The following is a 19,333-nucleotide window of genomic DNA, read 5'->3' on the forward strand; positions in this document are numbered from 1 at the left end:
TGCTCCTAAGTATATATATTATATACATATATAAGAACAAGATAACTTGTTTTTTTAAAAAAATACCGACATAGGTAACACTGCTGCGGTGACCCCTCACACTTCCTGTCATGATGAAATACATTAAGAATACATCGTAAAATATAATACTCACACTTGCACATTATTTTTCTAGGTACATAAAGAAATCAGTAAATGGTAAATATAAATACATTAATACATTAATTATTAATGTAGATAAAACAAATTAAAAATAAAAACAAACAATAGTGTGATCATTGATCAGTATATTATAATATAAATAATAATAAAAAAAAAATGATTAACAGTATTACAATAAACAATATAAAAACAGTGTCGTTGAACTCGTTGAATTAGAAAATAACAAACTATTATTGAAGTCATCCCATAATCAAGTATTTATTAGTGAAGTAAATATTTGTATTAGGTACGATGGAAGATCAACACAGTACAGGAACGTTTATCGTTTTACAGTAAAAAGTTGACGATGATGACGAAGTGCAATAAGTACATGAATACATGATATACGTATATGTTTGTTCATGTTGCTAAGAAACTTGAACATTTTGCTGCACACTGAACACTTAAACATCGGAGGCATGCTACATTCGTAGAGTTTGTTATTTCATAACTTTTTGCTAGTATTTGCACGATCGGCTGTATCTATTTAAGCATACAATCCGGGACGATGCAATTATAAATGATAATACGGACAAACGGTTATTATAAATTATAGCATCATACAGTTACCTACCTACATGTATACGGTTAATATAGGTGTACAATGTACATATTACAGATATAACATTTATGGTAGAATATTGCTTATAACATTATTACAATAAAAAAGGATAGTAAAATATCGTTAATAAATACTCTCAGAATCTCAATAAATATAAAGCGTAATCAATGTATGAGGCTTAAACAGCCACAGATATAAATAAAGAATGATTTTTTTTTTATTTTAGGAGATTTTAGCTGGATATTATAAATCTCGACGATTATGGTTAGATGGAGGACAGTGTGTGTGTGTTGCTGAAATTCCTAGGTGGTCAACCATCCGGGAACTACCAAAAGAATCACTAGGTAGCTTAACATCAAACCGTCAAGCAACTGATGCATCTATTGCGGGGTGCAAGCCCCAAAGTAAAGAATCGTATTTTATAATTTATATATGAATTAATTTTAAATATAAGCAACATATATTAAGGTGAAAGAACATGCTAATGCTTAGAAAATTAATAGGTACACACTTAATAAATAATTTTTATTTTATCTGTTTTTTGTACTGCATATTAAAACAAGAAATAAAAATTAAAAATTAATAAAATGTAAAAATTTATAAAATTTGTAAACTATGTATCTCCTATTAAACTTAAAATAATAATTGTTAATTAAATTATAATTCAGTAATACAGTTTACTCAATCGACGAGTATACGGTGAACGTTAAAACTGTGGAGCTTGAGGGAATTACGCTGCTTAAACTTTTTGTCACACAGCGAACACTTGAATTTTGGTGGTATGCCGCACTCGTAACGTAAATGTTGCACAACTCCGTGCTTGTACTTGTAAGACCTGCCACATCCGTTTGAACACACGAACCGGGATTCTGTAATCATAAATAGTAACAGGAAAAATTATAGATCATGACGTCATGTAATTCCTACCTATACAATTATATGGTTTATAACATAAACCATATATATATATATATATATATATATTAGGGGCGGTCAAACAGTCGATCGCGGACAATTTCAAAGTCGATTATGTTAGAATTTATTTTTAAGGCCACGAGCTCTATATGTTTCTTTATAATTATAGTTAATAAATAATAAAAAAAATTCCTATGGAAGTCGATCCTTAAAGGTGAAATATATTTTAGTAGATCGTGACCAAATAAAGTTTGGCCACCCTTGGTATAACCTGGTATATGTATAAACTATACATTTACTGTTTATACTTTTTAATAAGTTCTTAGGATTCTAAACAAAATATTTTTACGGGGCAGGGTTGTTAGCCCAGCGCTCAACCCCCAACCTGAAGGACCAGACTACCCTAACCACTTAAAGTCAGGAAACGGCTACTGCAGTGTACTGATCAAGGTACACTGGGCGATGGGAGCGCCACTTTCCCTACGCCGAAATAATTCAGAGTACTCCAAGAAAACCCAAAGAGAAAAAGATCACTGGGTAGACCAAGGCTACGCTGGGAAAATGGAATTAAAAAAGATTTCCCAAGTGCTAGAGAAGTGGACTACGAAGACATGGATTGGAAGGACGTAGCGAAAAATAGGGGAAGATTTGTTCTATAGCAAGATGGTTTCAAAGGCCTTAATATATAAAATAAAAAATCTCTTAGAAGTAGTGTTTACGCCAACGGGCCTTACTAAGGCGTACGTTGAACGCTAAGTCCTCCGGACCTTCGTGAGTGGGAATATTTAAGTGGACAACAATTTGCTTATAATAAAATAATAAGAGGAGCAATAAAATACAAATAACAAGCACAAATAATAATAAAAGGGATAACAATATTATAAAATTATTAATACAAGATACAAGGGGAGGGGCGGGGATCACCGTCTGGCCTATACCGCTGCAACTGTGACTGTGCGTCTTAAGCTGGTGATGAACGGCTGAGCTGCTGGATATCGCGAACAAGAGATCGTTCGGAAAGAAGCCTTTTGACGGACTGGACAGTGGTGTGGAGGTACACGTTCACAAGCGTGAATACGTAGCGGAGCAGCGAGTTGACACGTGGTTCACGTGTGTGCACCTGAGCGTAGGGCGATGGGTTGACAACAACAACCAAAGAACTCATGGATCAACGGAGAACGGAGTGTACAGCAACAGTAATTACACGTAGAGCAATGGAGCTCTAATGATAACAACGCAACGCAAATAATGGCCGTCAAGTTCAAACGGCACAAAAAAACTAGGTTTTGCGTAAAGATGGTACGGACGAGCAAAACGCGTACACTTCCACGGACGGAATAGAACAGAGAGCATAACGAACGCACCGGTTCGCCAGCGGCAAAACGCCGTTAACGACAATCTGGCCAACATAGCATTGCGGTTGACGACGCGTAGCGAACATGAACATAGTTACACAGAACGACAGCCGACGGCGGCAACTCGACAGTCAAAAAGATCGAACAAGTAGTAAAAATAAAATTTGGTTGATGTTTATGTAATGCTGATGCATTATTTCAAAGTTAACAAAACCGCCTAAGACTTAGACTGTTACAAGTGGCATAGATACTTTATCGAAAATATTGTTATGGATGTTCTCAGTGGGTTATCATTCTATATGTTCCAGAGCTGCTTGAATATTTTGCAGCAAATCGGACATTCAAACTATAGCAACATATGCAGCACTCGAATTGCTGATGTCGACTGAACCCTCTCAAGCACATGAACCAGGACAGTGCAATTATAAATTATATCACGGACAGGCTATTATTTTAGATCAGATCACACGTCATAAGAGTAGGTACCAGGTACCTATACCATGGTTTATACGAGTACTATAATGTTTTACTATAATTATCTGTATAATTACATGTAAAAAGTATTGTCATTGGTAAAGACAATCTGGATAATATTTAAAGTGTACATTGCAGTGATAGTATAATGATGACTCTATATGAATCATGTATACGCGGACATTTTAATTAAATAGTTAAGTTTATAAGCAATGACATAAAATATATATTAAGAAATAATATAAACACCTAGATAATGTTAATTTTATTTTATCTCGACATTAAAACAAAAAATAATCCATTATTAATACAATGATATGATTTTTAAGCTAGACAAGAAAGTTATAGAAGATTATACATAATTATAATACAATAATATTCTGGGCCCTGGGATACCTCCACTGGGTAACTTTCCTATTCGTGCCTCCTGATTTCTTCCTTCATAAAATTTATTTTTTATGCGCATAGTATATTTTGTATAGATTAAAAAAAAACACAATAATATTATAATATTATTACAACTATGAAACATGATTATGTCGAGGCTAACAAAAAGCAAGACACTCAACTCACCAGTGGTGTACCGACCGGGGGGGGGGGTATAGGAGTTTAACCCCCCCCCCCCCCAAAGTGAAACATGAATATATAATTCTCTTTTGGAATATTACATTAATAATAACATTTTATACAAATACATAAATGGTAACCCCCCTCACAAACGAATTCTGCATACGCCACTGCAACTCGCTAACAGGTTAGCTTTAACTGTTTATTCAATCCAAGGTAATAATTTTGTAATAATTCATAAAGTAGGATTTGACATGACAAGCCTGCTTGAACCTTTTATCACACATCAGACACTCGAATTGCGGATCTATACCACACTCATATTTCCGAAACCGTACCAATCCTTTCTTGTACTTGTACGATCGGCAGCATCTTTTTGTGCATTTGAATCGGACTACTGAAATTATGAAAATAAATGCATATTGTCATTTAAAAGAATAAAAAAACTAAAAAAATTACAATAAAAGTAGTAATAATTTTATTTTCTTCCAATAATGTAGTTTAATAACAACTTATAATATAATGTAAATTAAAATATATTTTCAAAAACTTAAGTGTTTTCTAAAACAACGAGTGTCTTAAATTAAATAAATTATCCCTTATCGATGATTATTATTTTATTAATTATATTATATATAATTTAATTGGTAGGTAATGTATAATATTGTTGTTGATAAATACACACTAGATCCTGTAAGTTAATATAGTGTGTTCGAGTATAGCTATGAAGTAGTAAATGCAGCAGGAATCTTATTTTATTTAAGTAAGTAAGTACCCCCCACAAACATTTTAGTTATATAGGTAGTTAAGCTTATAAGCGATGAAATAAAATTTTATATTTAGTAATGATACACACATATCTAAAGAAAAATTATTTTATTTTATCTTCTTCTTTGGCTATTAAAATAACAAATAATTTATAGTGAATATACAATTCTGTGACTGGTATATTAGGTAGGTAGGTTACCTTTTAATACAATCACACATAATTATTATGTGGAGGCAGATAAATGCGTGACATGCCCAACTCAAGTGTACGAAAATAGCTCAATCGAGGATAATAATTTTGATTGTTCACAATGAGATGAGCAGTCTAGATGTTGCATCACTGATTAAATTTATTGCCACACACCGTATAGGTACACTTAAACTGCGGTAGCAAGGCACACTCCAGTTTCCGAGGAAATGACTTTCGAACACAGGAACCAGCTACAACCATCATAATATTAAATATTTGTTTACATGATTGAATGTTGCCCGAACAATTCCTGATGTAATAATAATAATATATAAATACAATGTATCTAAAAACATGGAGTAAATATATAGATATGATACTATAATTGTTACACACATTTACAATTAAATTATTATTACATTGAGGAATATTCAATATAATCCTATTTATTTTGTGTAACTCCATGACTGAATATTAAAACGAGGGTATAGCTTAACAAAATTTTGACAAATTTCAATAATAAATAATTTGATGAAATTGAAAATGTTTTTTTGTTTTGGCTAACGTACCTACATAATATAGCCCGAGCATTTTAAATCACGAATACAAACAAATTGTATTTTGGGCGATAGAAAAAAAACTATATTCAAAATTTTAAAATCTGCTTGGTTTTTTATATTTACATTTTACACTTAAGCTTAAAATTTATTTTTATTTTTTATTTGTTTGAAAGGTTACGTATCAGTACATTTATCATCCATAAATATTGTACCTACCTATATATAATGATTATTATTATTGTTTTAAAATATTCATAATTTAACAAAATTATAATTAATATAACATATTCATTGTTAATTTTTTTTGGATCAATATTATATAATTATTAGTAATAATAAATTAATACAAAATATTGCAAATAACATTATTTGTTTGTACTAAAGATTCAAATTTCCAGGGCAGAACTAAATAACATGTAACATATTTTATACACACAATTCGCATTACATAATTAACATATTATAATAAGTATATGTGCAATAATCACCTACACTTGTATGCTAGCTCGAAGAAAGAATGTCAATCCCTTTGGATTGTGTAACTGGATCGTAAGCGGTTGTTGATACTGTCATTCATCGAGATCAAAGCTATAACTGCTAAATATTTAATATTTAATTAAAATGTATTATCACCATATATTTCTATAATATATATATTATGTACAAAATATTTTATGTAAAAATATTTATCTATTTAATCGATATAGTGAATAACAATTATATTTATAACTATATAAATAACTATAAATAAAAACACGCAGTAATATAAATAAAATAAAAATAAATATGTATTATAGGTAACCATTAACTACACAGACGAATTCATTAAAAAAACGTAGTTTTTGTGGTAAATTGGAGATTGAAATCGGATTCAACCGCTTTTCTATGATGCATCAATACAATGTGCCTCTTCATGTTGCCTTTTAATGTGCATCTTTTTTTACAATACGGACATTTGTACATTGGCGGTTTACCACATTCATACTTTAAGTGGCCACTGAGACTACTTTTTAATTTATACCTCTTTCCGCAGTTGTTTGGACATCGATAAAGCAACATCTGGTTTGCAGGCTCAACTGGGAAAATAACAAATAATACGATACAGTTTACAGTGTATATTAGTGTACAACAATATAATATTATGCGCATATAACAAAATTCACAGTTTTATTAGTATGTCTATCCATATAAGATAATTTCTACGAATTACATAAAGCTATAAAACCACCCCGAACGGTATTATATAAATTGTGTAATAGAGTAAGTACACTGTTTCTTAAATATATATAGATACTTACCGTTGAACATAAAGCATGTAAAAGCAACCAACAAATACGTGCATTAATGTTGTACTTTATTTAATAAAAACTCATGTTACAATATAAAATAAAATATATATTTAATGATACATTGGTGATCAATTCAACGGTTCATCAGATATTTTTTATCAGTTTTATTTAATTTATCACAGGCTAACAATAAAGGTTTATGAAAATCTAGAACATGCTTATCTAAACAATTAATTTCTCTCAGCTTCGTTGGACAAAAAGGACATAATCCTTTTAAAATAGCGCTATTGCAGTATTCAGCTGATTCACAAAATGAATTAACGCGTATCTGTTCATCTGAAATATACAACAAAAAAGTGAGATATAGTAAAAACAATTTTTAAGAAAAGGTTAAAAGCATATATATTATATACAATTATTGAACACGCTCATTATTGATATTCTATGTTTTATTTTTCATCAAAGTTTTGATTAAAGCAATACTAAATGTATTATAACTATACCTGTATATTATAATAACAATGATAGTAATTTAACATAAGCAATAGCTATACAAAAATACAAAAGCTATGCCCTAAAACTAACTTTCAATCATCAATATCGTCCTGATAATATATTTATTTACATTATTTACGTGTACATTGTCGTATAAAGGTTTACAGCATAATAAATAAAATAATTAACGTGAAAATTTTTTTAACAGTAAGCATACAGCAAACACATACGAGAACAAAATTTTTAAATATATGACGCTTCATCCAAAGGCGGATAAGAATATCACTTGATAGAGGGTAAAAATAACAAACAATACATCCAAAATGTGAAATGAAATTTGATTTCTGGTGGAACAACTTATGAAAATGTTGCACTCATACCGTGGTTGTTTGCCGCATTTGTATTTTGGATAGGGTATTATATTTTTTCGAGTTTATTTTATAATTTTGATAATAGTTGTTGTTATACAAATTTGAACAGCAGGCATCTCGCATGGACAACGCATTTAAACAATAAAATATTCTATACAACAACAATAATTACAAATTCAAAATAAGAGAAAGGAGAGTAAAAGTGTTATCCATTATTAAAAAATTAGAGAAGTACAAGTATATGTTAGAATATAAAATATTCAAACAAATAAATTAATCAGAGAAATTTAAACAAATCCAAGGCAAGTAACTATAATATGTGTTCACTGTTCAAGTATAGGAATACAATCTAATAGTTCAACTATAAAATATTTATATTTAATACAGATAAAAATATTTTGTAATTTAAAAATAAAATTATTTATTATTCTTGGTAGAATAAATTAAAAGTATTTATCGAATGAAAAAGTAGGAACTAGGTACATCTAAAAAATTCCAAATAATCAACAATGTACGAATAAATAATTTGTTTCATCATTAATATACACGGAGATAAGTAACAATTTTTCAACATATTAAGTACAAAGTTATACATTTAATGCTGTAAGCTGTAGGTCTATAAAGTAAATAAAGTAAATAAAAAAATAAAAATAGAAAAATAGAACTATATCTAACTATTATTAAAAATTGTAGGTACTTAAATTAACTATAATAATAGGATTATTACTTTATAAGTACTTAATATCAACGATTTATATGTGACTAGTTATAATTGGTAACTAATAAGTAAGTTAGGTAATACTTGAAAATTATTTAAATATATGTATTACCCTACCCATGTTTCAATATTTAAAACAATGCATTAATATGTCTATATTAATACTTTATTGTTAAACATAACAACTTTTATCCCAAAATTTCAAATGTTTTAATGAATATTTTATAATTAATTAATTATTGACAACTATCTAAGTTACCCAAAACAATAATGATTGCTAGGTATTTTTGTTGTTAGTTAAAATAATAAATTATAAATTTATAAAAATATATTTACAGTTTGGTATGGATACAGTCTACTAATATATTAACATCATTAATAAATCATTAACGCAATATAGGTATTAGATACTTTAAATTTAATTATTTTAGTTATTGTTTAGCAGCTTTGTTTATTTTATTTTATTATCTTCCAAGTTTCATTTAAGAGTAAGAAGTAGTTATAAAGAAGTTATTTTGTATCTGTAATGTTGTATTAAATTTAATACTGTAGGTATGTAAAACAAAAGTGAAATTAAGTGATACCTAAATAATAAAATGAATTAAAATTAACTAGTTCACTTGTTTTTTCATAACATTATTATGGTTTAATTATGCCAAAATAACAGAATTGTATTTATATAACAATGTTAAATAATCAAAAATAGACTTTTAAGGATAAAATCAAGGACTAATGTATTTATGTACTGTGAACATATGTTTCTTCATATTTGAATTTCTCGAAAACATCCTTAGACAAAAGTCGCATTTGTATAAGGGTTGTTTTCCACATTCATACTTCAAGTGGTAGGTCAAATGAAATTTATTCTTGTAACTGCGACTGCAATGTCCATTGTCACAACGCCAAATTCTAGTACCTGAAATGCGTCACATTAGCCTGATCGTTTATTAACACTATTCAGAGCGAAGCATTTATACAAAAAGCTGTGTATTAATTATATTTTTTTAAATCAGTGTTTCTCTACAAAAGTAAAACATTACTAATAAAGTAATTAACATCAACCTATAATTGTTTTTAATTGTATTTCTAAATACGTACAAATGTATAATCCAATTAAGGTTTGACCAACACACTGGACATAATTTGTTATAAGAATTATGAAAATGACGAATATAAAATAAATACATTTTAGAATGAAGTAAAATTTAAAAAAAAATGTATGTTATTATTATACTTTTTAAAAATTATACGAACTAATAAAATGATATGATAACTTACTTACATTTTCATTATTTAATAGGTACTTAAATAAAGCAAATATATATAAGTATTTTTTTTTTATATTTTTGGAACTATACAATCAATTTTTAAAACCATTTAATAATTATATAATTCATACCTTTCAATATAAATATTCTTATAATTAGTTGAATATTTACCATTTTTCATCATAGAACATGTGAAGTATATTAAGTATTTTGAATAAGCACACACAGATTACCTAACCATTGCATCCATGAGTATAAATTTTTTTTATATAAATGCCTGAAGTAGTCTGACTAAAATACAGCTAGGTACCTATAAAAAATAAATATAATGTTGTTTATTTTATTATAATATATAACATACATGGAACACAAATTCTTTAATAAGTTAAATTAATACAGTTAGAATATTACTAATATTATAAATTTCTGACAAAGTATATTAATCTACAAAAATTAAAACGTAAATATATGAGTAGTTATAACTTAGTTTTTTTTCCAATTTTCTTAATTAGTAGTAGAAGAAAACATACATTTACACAATACAAAGATGCCTAATGTATAAAAGCAATAAATATCAACATCCAAATATATTTTATTTAAATATTAATTGAAAATACATTATGTAGCCTGTAAAGGAAATAATTTAAAACTGAAAATTTTAATAAATAATATATTTATAAATGTCATTGAATAAGTATGTTTACTTAACATAATAATATTTCAATGCTTTTTGAGACAACACGTTTATTAAATTGTAAACGTAAATATTTTCAATGCAACAAATTTAAAAGTATAAATTATAATTATATATATTAAAGAGCTTAATTTCAATTTATTAATTTGTTATCACTGTATCAGATTGCGTGTATACTGTATAATGTATATCCAATACATAATATTACAAAAGTATCTAAAAAATATACATTAATTTCAGATATTTTATTTTAATTATGCGATAGGAAATTTAATATAAGATATATATTTTATAAAATACCTACTGCTATGGAAGATTAAATTAAAATTATAAAAAAAACTTAGCGTTACTCATTAATGGTTTAATATGTTCTTATTGGTAATTCGTTTCACTCACGCATCTTAGTTATTATTATTATTTGTTTACAACAATAGTTTATTTATATACAACGTGGATACAATAACAACAATTCGATCTTGAAATCAACAATAATTATATTATCATACTTCCGAATTTGTTATGTACTGTTGCCATATGAATTTTCAGCACGGTTCTATACGCAAAACATTTCATACATACTGCGCATGAGAATTTAGGCCTTACACCGCATTCATAGCGTAAATGTTGTCTGACACCATGTAATGCTTTATAACTTCTGCCACACTGGTTGGGACACTGATACCGTTCATCGACAATCACAAAGTCTTGTTTATTTAACTTCCAGCACACTAGAATAAAATGTACATTGATTACTCGAAAATATTTAAAATATATTGTTAAATACTTCGAAACAGAAGTATATAACTATATGTGTATAATATGGAGTTACATGCCAAATTTCGTATAGGTTATAATAATAATAATAATAACAATAATAATAATCAAACACAACCTTGTTAACATTGTTAAACTAATTTAGTTGTCATGGATATTTATATTTATAATAAAAACAATTAACGAACAAAAGGTTATTTTTTCAAGAAATATCGTTCGTTTGATTATTATAACAAGTGTCCAGATATTTACAGGTACAATATTTATAATCTAATTAATAATACGATAATAGTATGTACTTAAAAATATACATTAAAATTACACAAAACATTTAAATTTGTATCGAAAATTATAAAATGTAAATACGAGTAAATAAAATAAATAAATATGATTTTGTATAGAATACAATATTTTTGTATAGTTTTATGAGTACAGAGAATGAGCCATTCTCTGGTGTTTCTTTACGGAATCCGATCTAGAATATTTTTTACCGCAGTATTCACATTCGAAGTCTACGCCGCAAAATTTGTAATGTTTAGCGAAACTCGGTCGTTTGTCATAAGTACGTCCGCATTTGGGACAAGTGAATGTTTCTGAAACCCCTAAGGACGAAAAAAACCGTGAAAATACATTTTTAATTTGTGAAAAAAAAAACCTTGTGCAAATTTAGAATTCATCGTGTTATATTAATTATATCAATCATATGTGACATATAATTATTTTTTTAATTATGGTCATGGTATACCATGAAACGTGCATTAAATAAGAATAAGAACAAAGTTGATTGGGTAGAGGAGACCGGTGCAAAATTCAAATAAATTTAACTCAAACTAAAATCTATACTAGTAGATATTAATTAGTAATTTCTATACTAGTTGTTAGTTGTTACTAATATTATATATACCAACCTAAATTTTAACATAGTAAAGTAACCTATAATTTTAATTTTATTTATAATTATCAAAGTTATGTCAATATAGCAGTTTATTTCTAAAGCCAAATACACTAATTGCAAGCAATAATTTTATTTTATAATTATTATAGATATAATAATATAATTTTCTTTTAAGAAAAAAAAAATTTTAATTCTTACTGTAAGAAGTTAAAACTATTAAATCAGGTATTTGAATAATTAAAATTCTAAGTATAGTAAATTGTACAGGTTTTATGTGATAGTATAACAACTATTCCCGGTCATCCCTAAATAATGTATGGCTAAAATTAAATGTAATATGTAATAAAACGTTCGTTTGTTTAATTAAGCGTTAAGCAACAAGCAATACATAATTATTAAATTAACTATTTTTTATTAGATACAAGGAATAACAATTAACAATTATCTAATTAAGTGTTTGTAATACTAAGAGTTATGACATTCCCTTTAAGATATAATTAAAATAAATAATATATAGGTAGCATATTTTAATTTAATAATAATATGTACTACACATGTAAGGGGGCATTTATTAGATATATTAAGAATCTAACTTAAAGGTACTTAAAGAATATAGACGCTAAACGCAATAGGTTAAGGTTAGCTTCTAAAAATAGGATTACCTATATATTCAGATATAGAAAAATGTTGCACCCCCCCCCTAGAAAAATGTCTGGAGACGCCCATGTATCAAGAGCACTCACCCGACTTGATGAGAAATTCAATTCAAAATCTATATTTCATTAGCGTTTAGTCTAAGCAGATAAATAAAATTATTATGTGTTAATTATAATAATATTAATTTAGTACCTATTATATTTAACATGATAAATATTAATTAAATTAAAAATTATTTACAAATCTTTTATGATTTTCATACTAACTATTTCTATACCGAGCTCTACAATTTTTAATAGACGATTCGTATAACCAATAAGAAAGGATGAACGATATTAATAAACTTAAAACTAAATGATTAAGTAATAATTACTATGGATATCGCTAATTACCAAAATTATCGATAATTAAGTAAAAAAAATAAAAAATCTATTTTCATAACACATAATTTTAAGTCGTAAATGTCTATATTATAGGTATGACTTAAGATTATAAAAAAAAAACATTCTGTTAGGTTTCAGTTTATTCATTTTGATCGAGTTTTCAGAAAAAAATATAATATTTTAATAAAGATAGCAATAAAAAACAATACGCAATATTACTGGCTGAAATAAATACAATAGGTAGTAAGTTTTGTGAAAAAGATTTGTTTATTTACAACACCATGATTTTAATTTTTAAATTGCAGAGTAATAAACTAAAACAGTATTAAAAAATCTGTGAAAATAAATCACACAAACACTAATTCGATTATAAAAAATTATGTTCCACGAATTCAATATTTCTTCTATAACTGTATAACTGTAATCCTATTTGTTGTGAATTTTCGTTAATTTTAAACATCAATTATTTATGCAAATACTTTGTGAATAATACCCAAATGTGAATTGAGACTACATTTGTACCTAAATCGTTTATTACAGATACGACATTGAAACATTTTTTCAACGCCACATTCAAATTTTTTATGATTTTGTAAGCTCTGCCGATGTTTGTACTTTTTTTTACACGTACGGCATTCCCAAACATTCGTTTCATTTGGATACCAAAAACCTATAACAATAAAATAATACGCAATTAGATATAGACTTACTCAGTAGGAGTGTTTATTGTGTAGCATTATTTATAATAAATTATATAATATCATGCGGTAACATACACAATAGTAGCCCTCTAACGTATAATAAGACATATTATAATAACTGGATTTTCTATAGATTAATTCTTGATCGTACATTTTTTAACTACTTCAAAATTGAAAAAAATAAATATTTTTAACACATGAAGGTATAACATAATCTAGTTATTAATCAATAAAAAAATATATAAATGTAAAATATAAAATTAATACATACCTATAAGGTATATAAAAATGTCTAAATTTAGGGATAATGTGATAATAATAATATTGTTGTCAGGCTGTTAGCAATATTGTCAAAAATGTAATTTATTGTTAATTTCATATTTTATTACAATTTTAAATACATATTAATAATATTTCTTGACAAAAATATTTTTTCTATTAATTGCATACTAGATGTTATAAAAATTATAATTAAAATATTTATCTGAAATGGGCCCATCCTTCTCAAAAAATACAGTCTCTATAATAAGTAAATATTAATCTAAATGTTATACTTGTCTTAAAAACATATTTTTCTCATGAAAATGTAATTAAAATCAATGTACCATTGTATCAAACTGAATCTTTAAGTCAAATTAGTATATAAAATATTTAAAATAATTTATTTATAAAAAATAAAAAAAAACAATATAATAAAGTATACGACCATAATAGTACTTTGAAAATATTATTGTACCAACAAATAGTTAACTAGGTCGCGATTAATCTTGAATATATCTATACGTTCGACTATAACATCACATTATAGACATATTATATTAATTAAATTAAAGCTTCAATGCAAGTGAATGATATATTAATATATTGATTGCATGCTCTAATTTTTTCATCAATAATGTTTTTTACGAGTACTTGTATATTATATGAATATCAATGATAATATGTTGCTCACAACCGCTTACTACATTTACAGTTGATTTACCTAAAACATAAGATTTATAAATAGTTATGAATAGTTTTCATAATAGGTACATTTAAAAATAACACAAAATTAAGTAGGTACAATTAGATAAATTACTCAAATAAATTTAACGAATGCTTATAAATCTATTATCTATTCAACAGTCATATATGTACATTTATATTGTACTTAATAGTATTAATATCTTTATCATTATATTATGTTGTTTTAGATTTTGTTCTTGTTGGAATAACCGACTACATATTGCGCATCTGAACTTTGGTTCTACGCCACATTCATATTTCAAATGACACATGAGATTAAAACGACGACGTTTGTATTAATTTTTCAATTTTTCACAATTTAAATAAATTAAAGTATTTCAGATTTGCAAGCCCATCTGAAAAAAAGCTTATTGTTACTAGAATATATATATTCAAGAGCAAGTAAAAATTATAAAAAAGTTCAGAATGTATACGATAATGCACGCAAAACTATTTTTCTTGTATAAAATATTAAAAATCAGTAAAAAAATGTAGGAAAAAAAATTTGTCCAATAAAAAGCATATTTTGATGAATAGGATATTTAGTAGTAAATAATATAATTGTTTGATCTGCATAAATTATAATAGTATTCCGGATATACTTTAACTAGTTAGTACTATTTTATAGAAATATCAAAGAAGCAAAGATGATTTGCAAATTTATACGCTCACTCACAAAACTCTTTAACATTAAAGTGCACACATTTAAATACAACTTCAGCATGGAAGTTATAAAATATAGAATATAGATTATAATATTCTTCGTACACAGGAAGAAATAAATTAAAGCAAATATCACCGAGTCATAAGGGTAACTATATTTTGATAGATGGAATATAGGATTTGAATGATATCCCTAGAATGGTTAGAATCTTACTCAGATTTATTATTTTATTATTTGGGTAATTATGTAACTTACTTAATATGGCTCATTTTATTTATGTTGTAAAATTTGAAAAATGACTTTTTTGTTTAATATATTAAACTAATAATCAATATATTTAATAGTATTATAACTATGTGAAATGTCAGGACTCCAGTCATCCTATAAAAAAAATTAAAAACCTATAGTTACGCCTACGAATCGGTATATTCTTTACAATGTACATATTATAATACAATGCAAATAAAATGTTTAAATAATTTATTCATCCAAACGGACAACAGACAACAGTTCAAGGGGAATGCAAGTGTGATTTGTATACATATTTGAAATATATATGATAACTAAAATAATGAACTAAATCACACATTCAAATATATATATAAGAATATATAATACTTTATTCATCTATCATTGGAACCAAATTAAATATTCTATAGACGTAATTTGTACAATTACATGATAATTTGTTTGTATTATTTTCGTATACTTGATCTATTTCAAAAATTACCGAGATTTTATGTTTAGTTAATACAAAAATTATTTAACATAATTATTCATAATAAATAAATAAATAATATAATATAATGTAAAAATATCTTCAAAGTATTCTGTACGAAATGTGATCATGTCATTTTTTATAAGCTTTAAGTAGGTAACAGTATTGAAGTAAAGAATTTGTTCTATTATTACATTCATTTTTATTTTATCTACACTTTGGGATCATTATCATTTTAGCAAAGATTTTAGTTTCAAAAAAATCACACGTGCTAGTTTATGAGAATAAAAGATGTAAAATCATGGATATTTTTTTATCAGCCAAAAATTTATGAATCATTAGTATTATGTAAATACTGACGCAGAAACCAGTTCACAATTTTTTTGAATGTTTTAGAATATTTGATTAAAACTATATTTTATTTAAGGCTATACCATATTAATTAAATTATCCATAAAGGGTAAACCCCGTAGTTTTTGAACAGCAGATCTTGTATTTCAAAACTTCAAACAAATTGTAAAAAAAAAAACAATATTAATTTGTACAAGCTGAACTGCTGAAGTAATAGTACCGATATATATATATATATATATTTCGTAGACGCTTTATTATTTTACATTCAAAAGCTTGTGAACAGAGACCATATGACGCTTCAGGTGTTGCTTCCAAGTAAATTGTCTACCACACGTGATGCACCGGAATTGTGGTGCTACACCGCACTCAAGCTTTAGATGACTATTCAAGCTAGCTCTGTGCTTGTACATCTTGTTGCACCGATGACACGGAAATGCAAAGTAATAGTTGTTTTCTGTAAAACAAATGGTAGCACAAAATTAAGTCACAGAAAGCAATGCATCGGATTAACTACTATATATTGTATTATCGATAAAAAGCTTAACAGCAAATGCTATTAGAAGGTGTACCTATACTATATTACTAAATGTATATAAATACATAGAAGTATTATAATACCTTTATAGATTTATGCATACATACTTTAAAGTACATTTTTAATCAATAACAATAAAAATAAGCGATGTGAAATGAAATTGAATATCAAAAACCCAAAAATGTAATATTCATACACTATATTCAATAAATGCAATTACATACACATAACTCAAAGTAATTGAGATCAATATTCTAATCAAAATGTTCACCAAAAAATGATACACAATCATTTTGAATTGTTACAAATGATTGTTGTTGTGTATTTTAGGTATTTTATTTATTTGTATAATTACCATAACTCATGCATTAGTAATCAGGTACACGTTTTGGAAAAATAGCAAATATACATTTTATTTATAACAGAGTGTAATAACTTCTTAATTCAATACAATAATAACAAGAAAATATAAATATAATATAATTAATAAAACAATGAATGTTACTAAAGTTAAATTTATTAATAAATTAGGTATGAAACATTTTGATACATTAATGAGTTTATTTGGTTAAATATATATACATATGAATTTAGGTAATATGAGTAAGCTATAGATAAATTTAGTAATTTCATTTATTGTATGTAAAACTTAAGTATCATAGACAATACAGGATATGTCTATATTTTAACTTTTAAATATCTTATACATTGGAAAGTGTAGGTTATAGTTTAGTCATAACCAATAATATGTTCCATGCATAATAGGCAAATAACAGACTCAAGTTAATTTTTGAAAATAATAGAGAAACCAAGTTTAAAATATTCTAACAGAAATATAACTCAGTAACACCACTAAATAATTTCAAACCTACAGTTGTAGTATCACCAAATATATTAAGTTAAGCGTGTTATAGTTGAATACTAAAAATTAGGTACATATAAGTATGTGGAATTATTTTTATAATTTGTTTTTTCTTTTAATATCTTTAACGAATGACAAGTTAATTAAATGAAATCACTTTTTATGTTAACATTGAAACTACAATAAAAGTAAAATAAAATTGGACGGTTCTTCTGATTAAATTTAAGATGGTAATGGTTTTTAAAAATATAATTATAAAAAATAATTAGCATAATTTTAATTATAAATCAAATCTATAAATAAAAACAAAAATATAAAATAAAAAATAAATACCTACAAGTAATACAAGTTATAGATATTCTAATTTAGTTATTTAATGAATTTTTTGGCATTGGATCCATAACTATACAGAATATAGCTTTTTTTCAATATTTGTATTTTCTAAAAACTTTAATTGTAATTAATTATTTACAATATCTTTTAAACATAAAATAAATATTTTATAAACACAATTTTTTTTATCATTTTCTATCATGTAATTAACAGCAGTTGAAATATAAAGTGTACGGGTTTACCAAACTTCTTGTATACAGAACAGAGACAATTGTGTTGACTATAAAAAATCTATGATAAAAATAAGAAAAAAAATCATATTTATGAATGTTATGTTTCTAGTAATATTATGAATATGGATTACCTATTTATACAAAAGTTTAATACATATGATATCTGTAATATAATTATAATATAAAAGACATAAGTAACAACAAATAAAACAAGAAACTCAACAACCTACAATGGAAAATAAATATATTAATTCAGAGGACGCCACACTCGCTGTATTGTCTCTGTTGTATGTATAAATGCGTAACATAGTTAAAAACTAATTGGGGCGGGATGACTGTACTCCTTCAATATTTATTTCAAAATTACTAAAATTAAAAATTGCATTAAGAAGAACTTTACCTGTGTCATAGCCGCTTTGTTTTTTTTTAATACAATTAAAGTCATCGGTTTAGGAACTTAGTTATTTTCATTTAATTATTAAAAATTACTGATTACTACTATCAAAAAATAAAATAAAATGCTAGGACACAGATAAAATTCTTCTCTGAGCGGTTTATAATTTTGGTAATTTTGATATAACTATTGAAGGAGTTAAGTCATCCTGCACTCGATAGTTTTAACTATGTTATACGTAAATAAGACAAGAGATAACACACACAGGTGTGGAGTTATCATAAGACTATGGTCTGTGTCTCAAAATTATGAACATTAGTTTTATTTTTTAAATTCGTTTTGTTATCAACACAAATTCTCTATACTATATTTGTTTTTTAAATTAAATAAAGAATTAT

At 26.1% G+C, this 19,333-nt stretch overlaps 1 protein-coding gene and 1 long non-coding RNA gene across 4 annotated transcripts; both read right to left on the reverse strand.

Moving 5' to 3' along the window:
* Positions 1 to 1,437: 1,437 nt before the first annotated feature.
* Positions 1,438 to 6,995, reverse strand: LOC114123951 (uncharacterized). 3 transcript variants are annotated; one of them, XR_007605534.1, is made up of 3 exons: positions 6,085 to 6,995; positions 5,042 to 5,342; positions 1,438 to 1,632 (listed from the first exon to the last, which is right to left on the reverse strand). It is a non-coding gene; the product is annotated as an uncharacterized LOC114123951 (long non-coding RNA). The 3 variants fall into 3 exon arrangements; XR_007605536.1 differs by having other exon boundaries at positions 6,081 to 6,995; XR_007605535.1 differs by lacking the exon at positions 6,085 to 6,995 and adding an exon at positions 4,348 to 4,471 and having other exon boundaries at positions 5,042 to 6,074.
* A 3,906-nt stretch (positions 6,996 to 10,901) lies between these two features.
* On the reverse strand, positions 10,902 to 14,118 carry LOC126551615 (gastrula zinc finger protein XlCGF67.1-like). The gene is made up of 3 exons (XM_050205521.1): positions 13,659 to 14,118; positions 11,693 to 11,803; positions 10,902 to 11,155 (listed from the first exon to the last, which is right to left on the reverse strand). The coding sequence occupies exons 1-3, from the start codon at positions 13,789 to 13,791 to the stop codon at positions 10,920 to 10,922; spliced, it is 480 nt and encodes a 159-aa protein (XP_050061478.1). The 5' UTR covers positions 13,792 to 14,118; the 3' UTR covers positions 10,902 to 10,919.
* Positions 14,119 to 19,333: the final 5,215 nt, after the last annotated feature.

Source organism: Aphis gossypii, chromosome 1, assembly GCF_020184175.1.
Source record: "Aphis gossypii isolate Hap1 chromosome 1, ASM2018417v2, whole genome shotgun sequence".
NCBI classification, from domain to species: domain Eukaryota; kingdom Metazoa; phylum Arthropoda; class Insecta; order Hemiptera; family Aphididae; genus Aphis; species Aphis gossypii.

Coding starts and splice junctions, on each gene's coding strand:
- LOC126551615 (XM_050205521.1), bottom strand. CDS start 13,791: ATGAAACGAATGTTTGGGAATGCCGTACGTGTAAAAAAAAGTACAAAC. Junction 11,804..13,658: donor ATCTGTAATAAACGATTTAG/GTACAAATGTAG, acceptor TTTCGTCCTTAG/GGGTTTCAGAAACATTCACT. Junction 11,156..11,692: donor CTTCGAATGTGAATACTGCG/GTAAAAAATATT, acceptor ATTTTATTCTAG/TGTGCTGGAAGTTAAATAAA.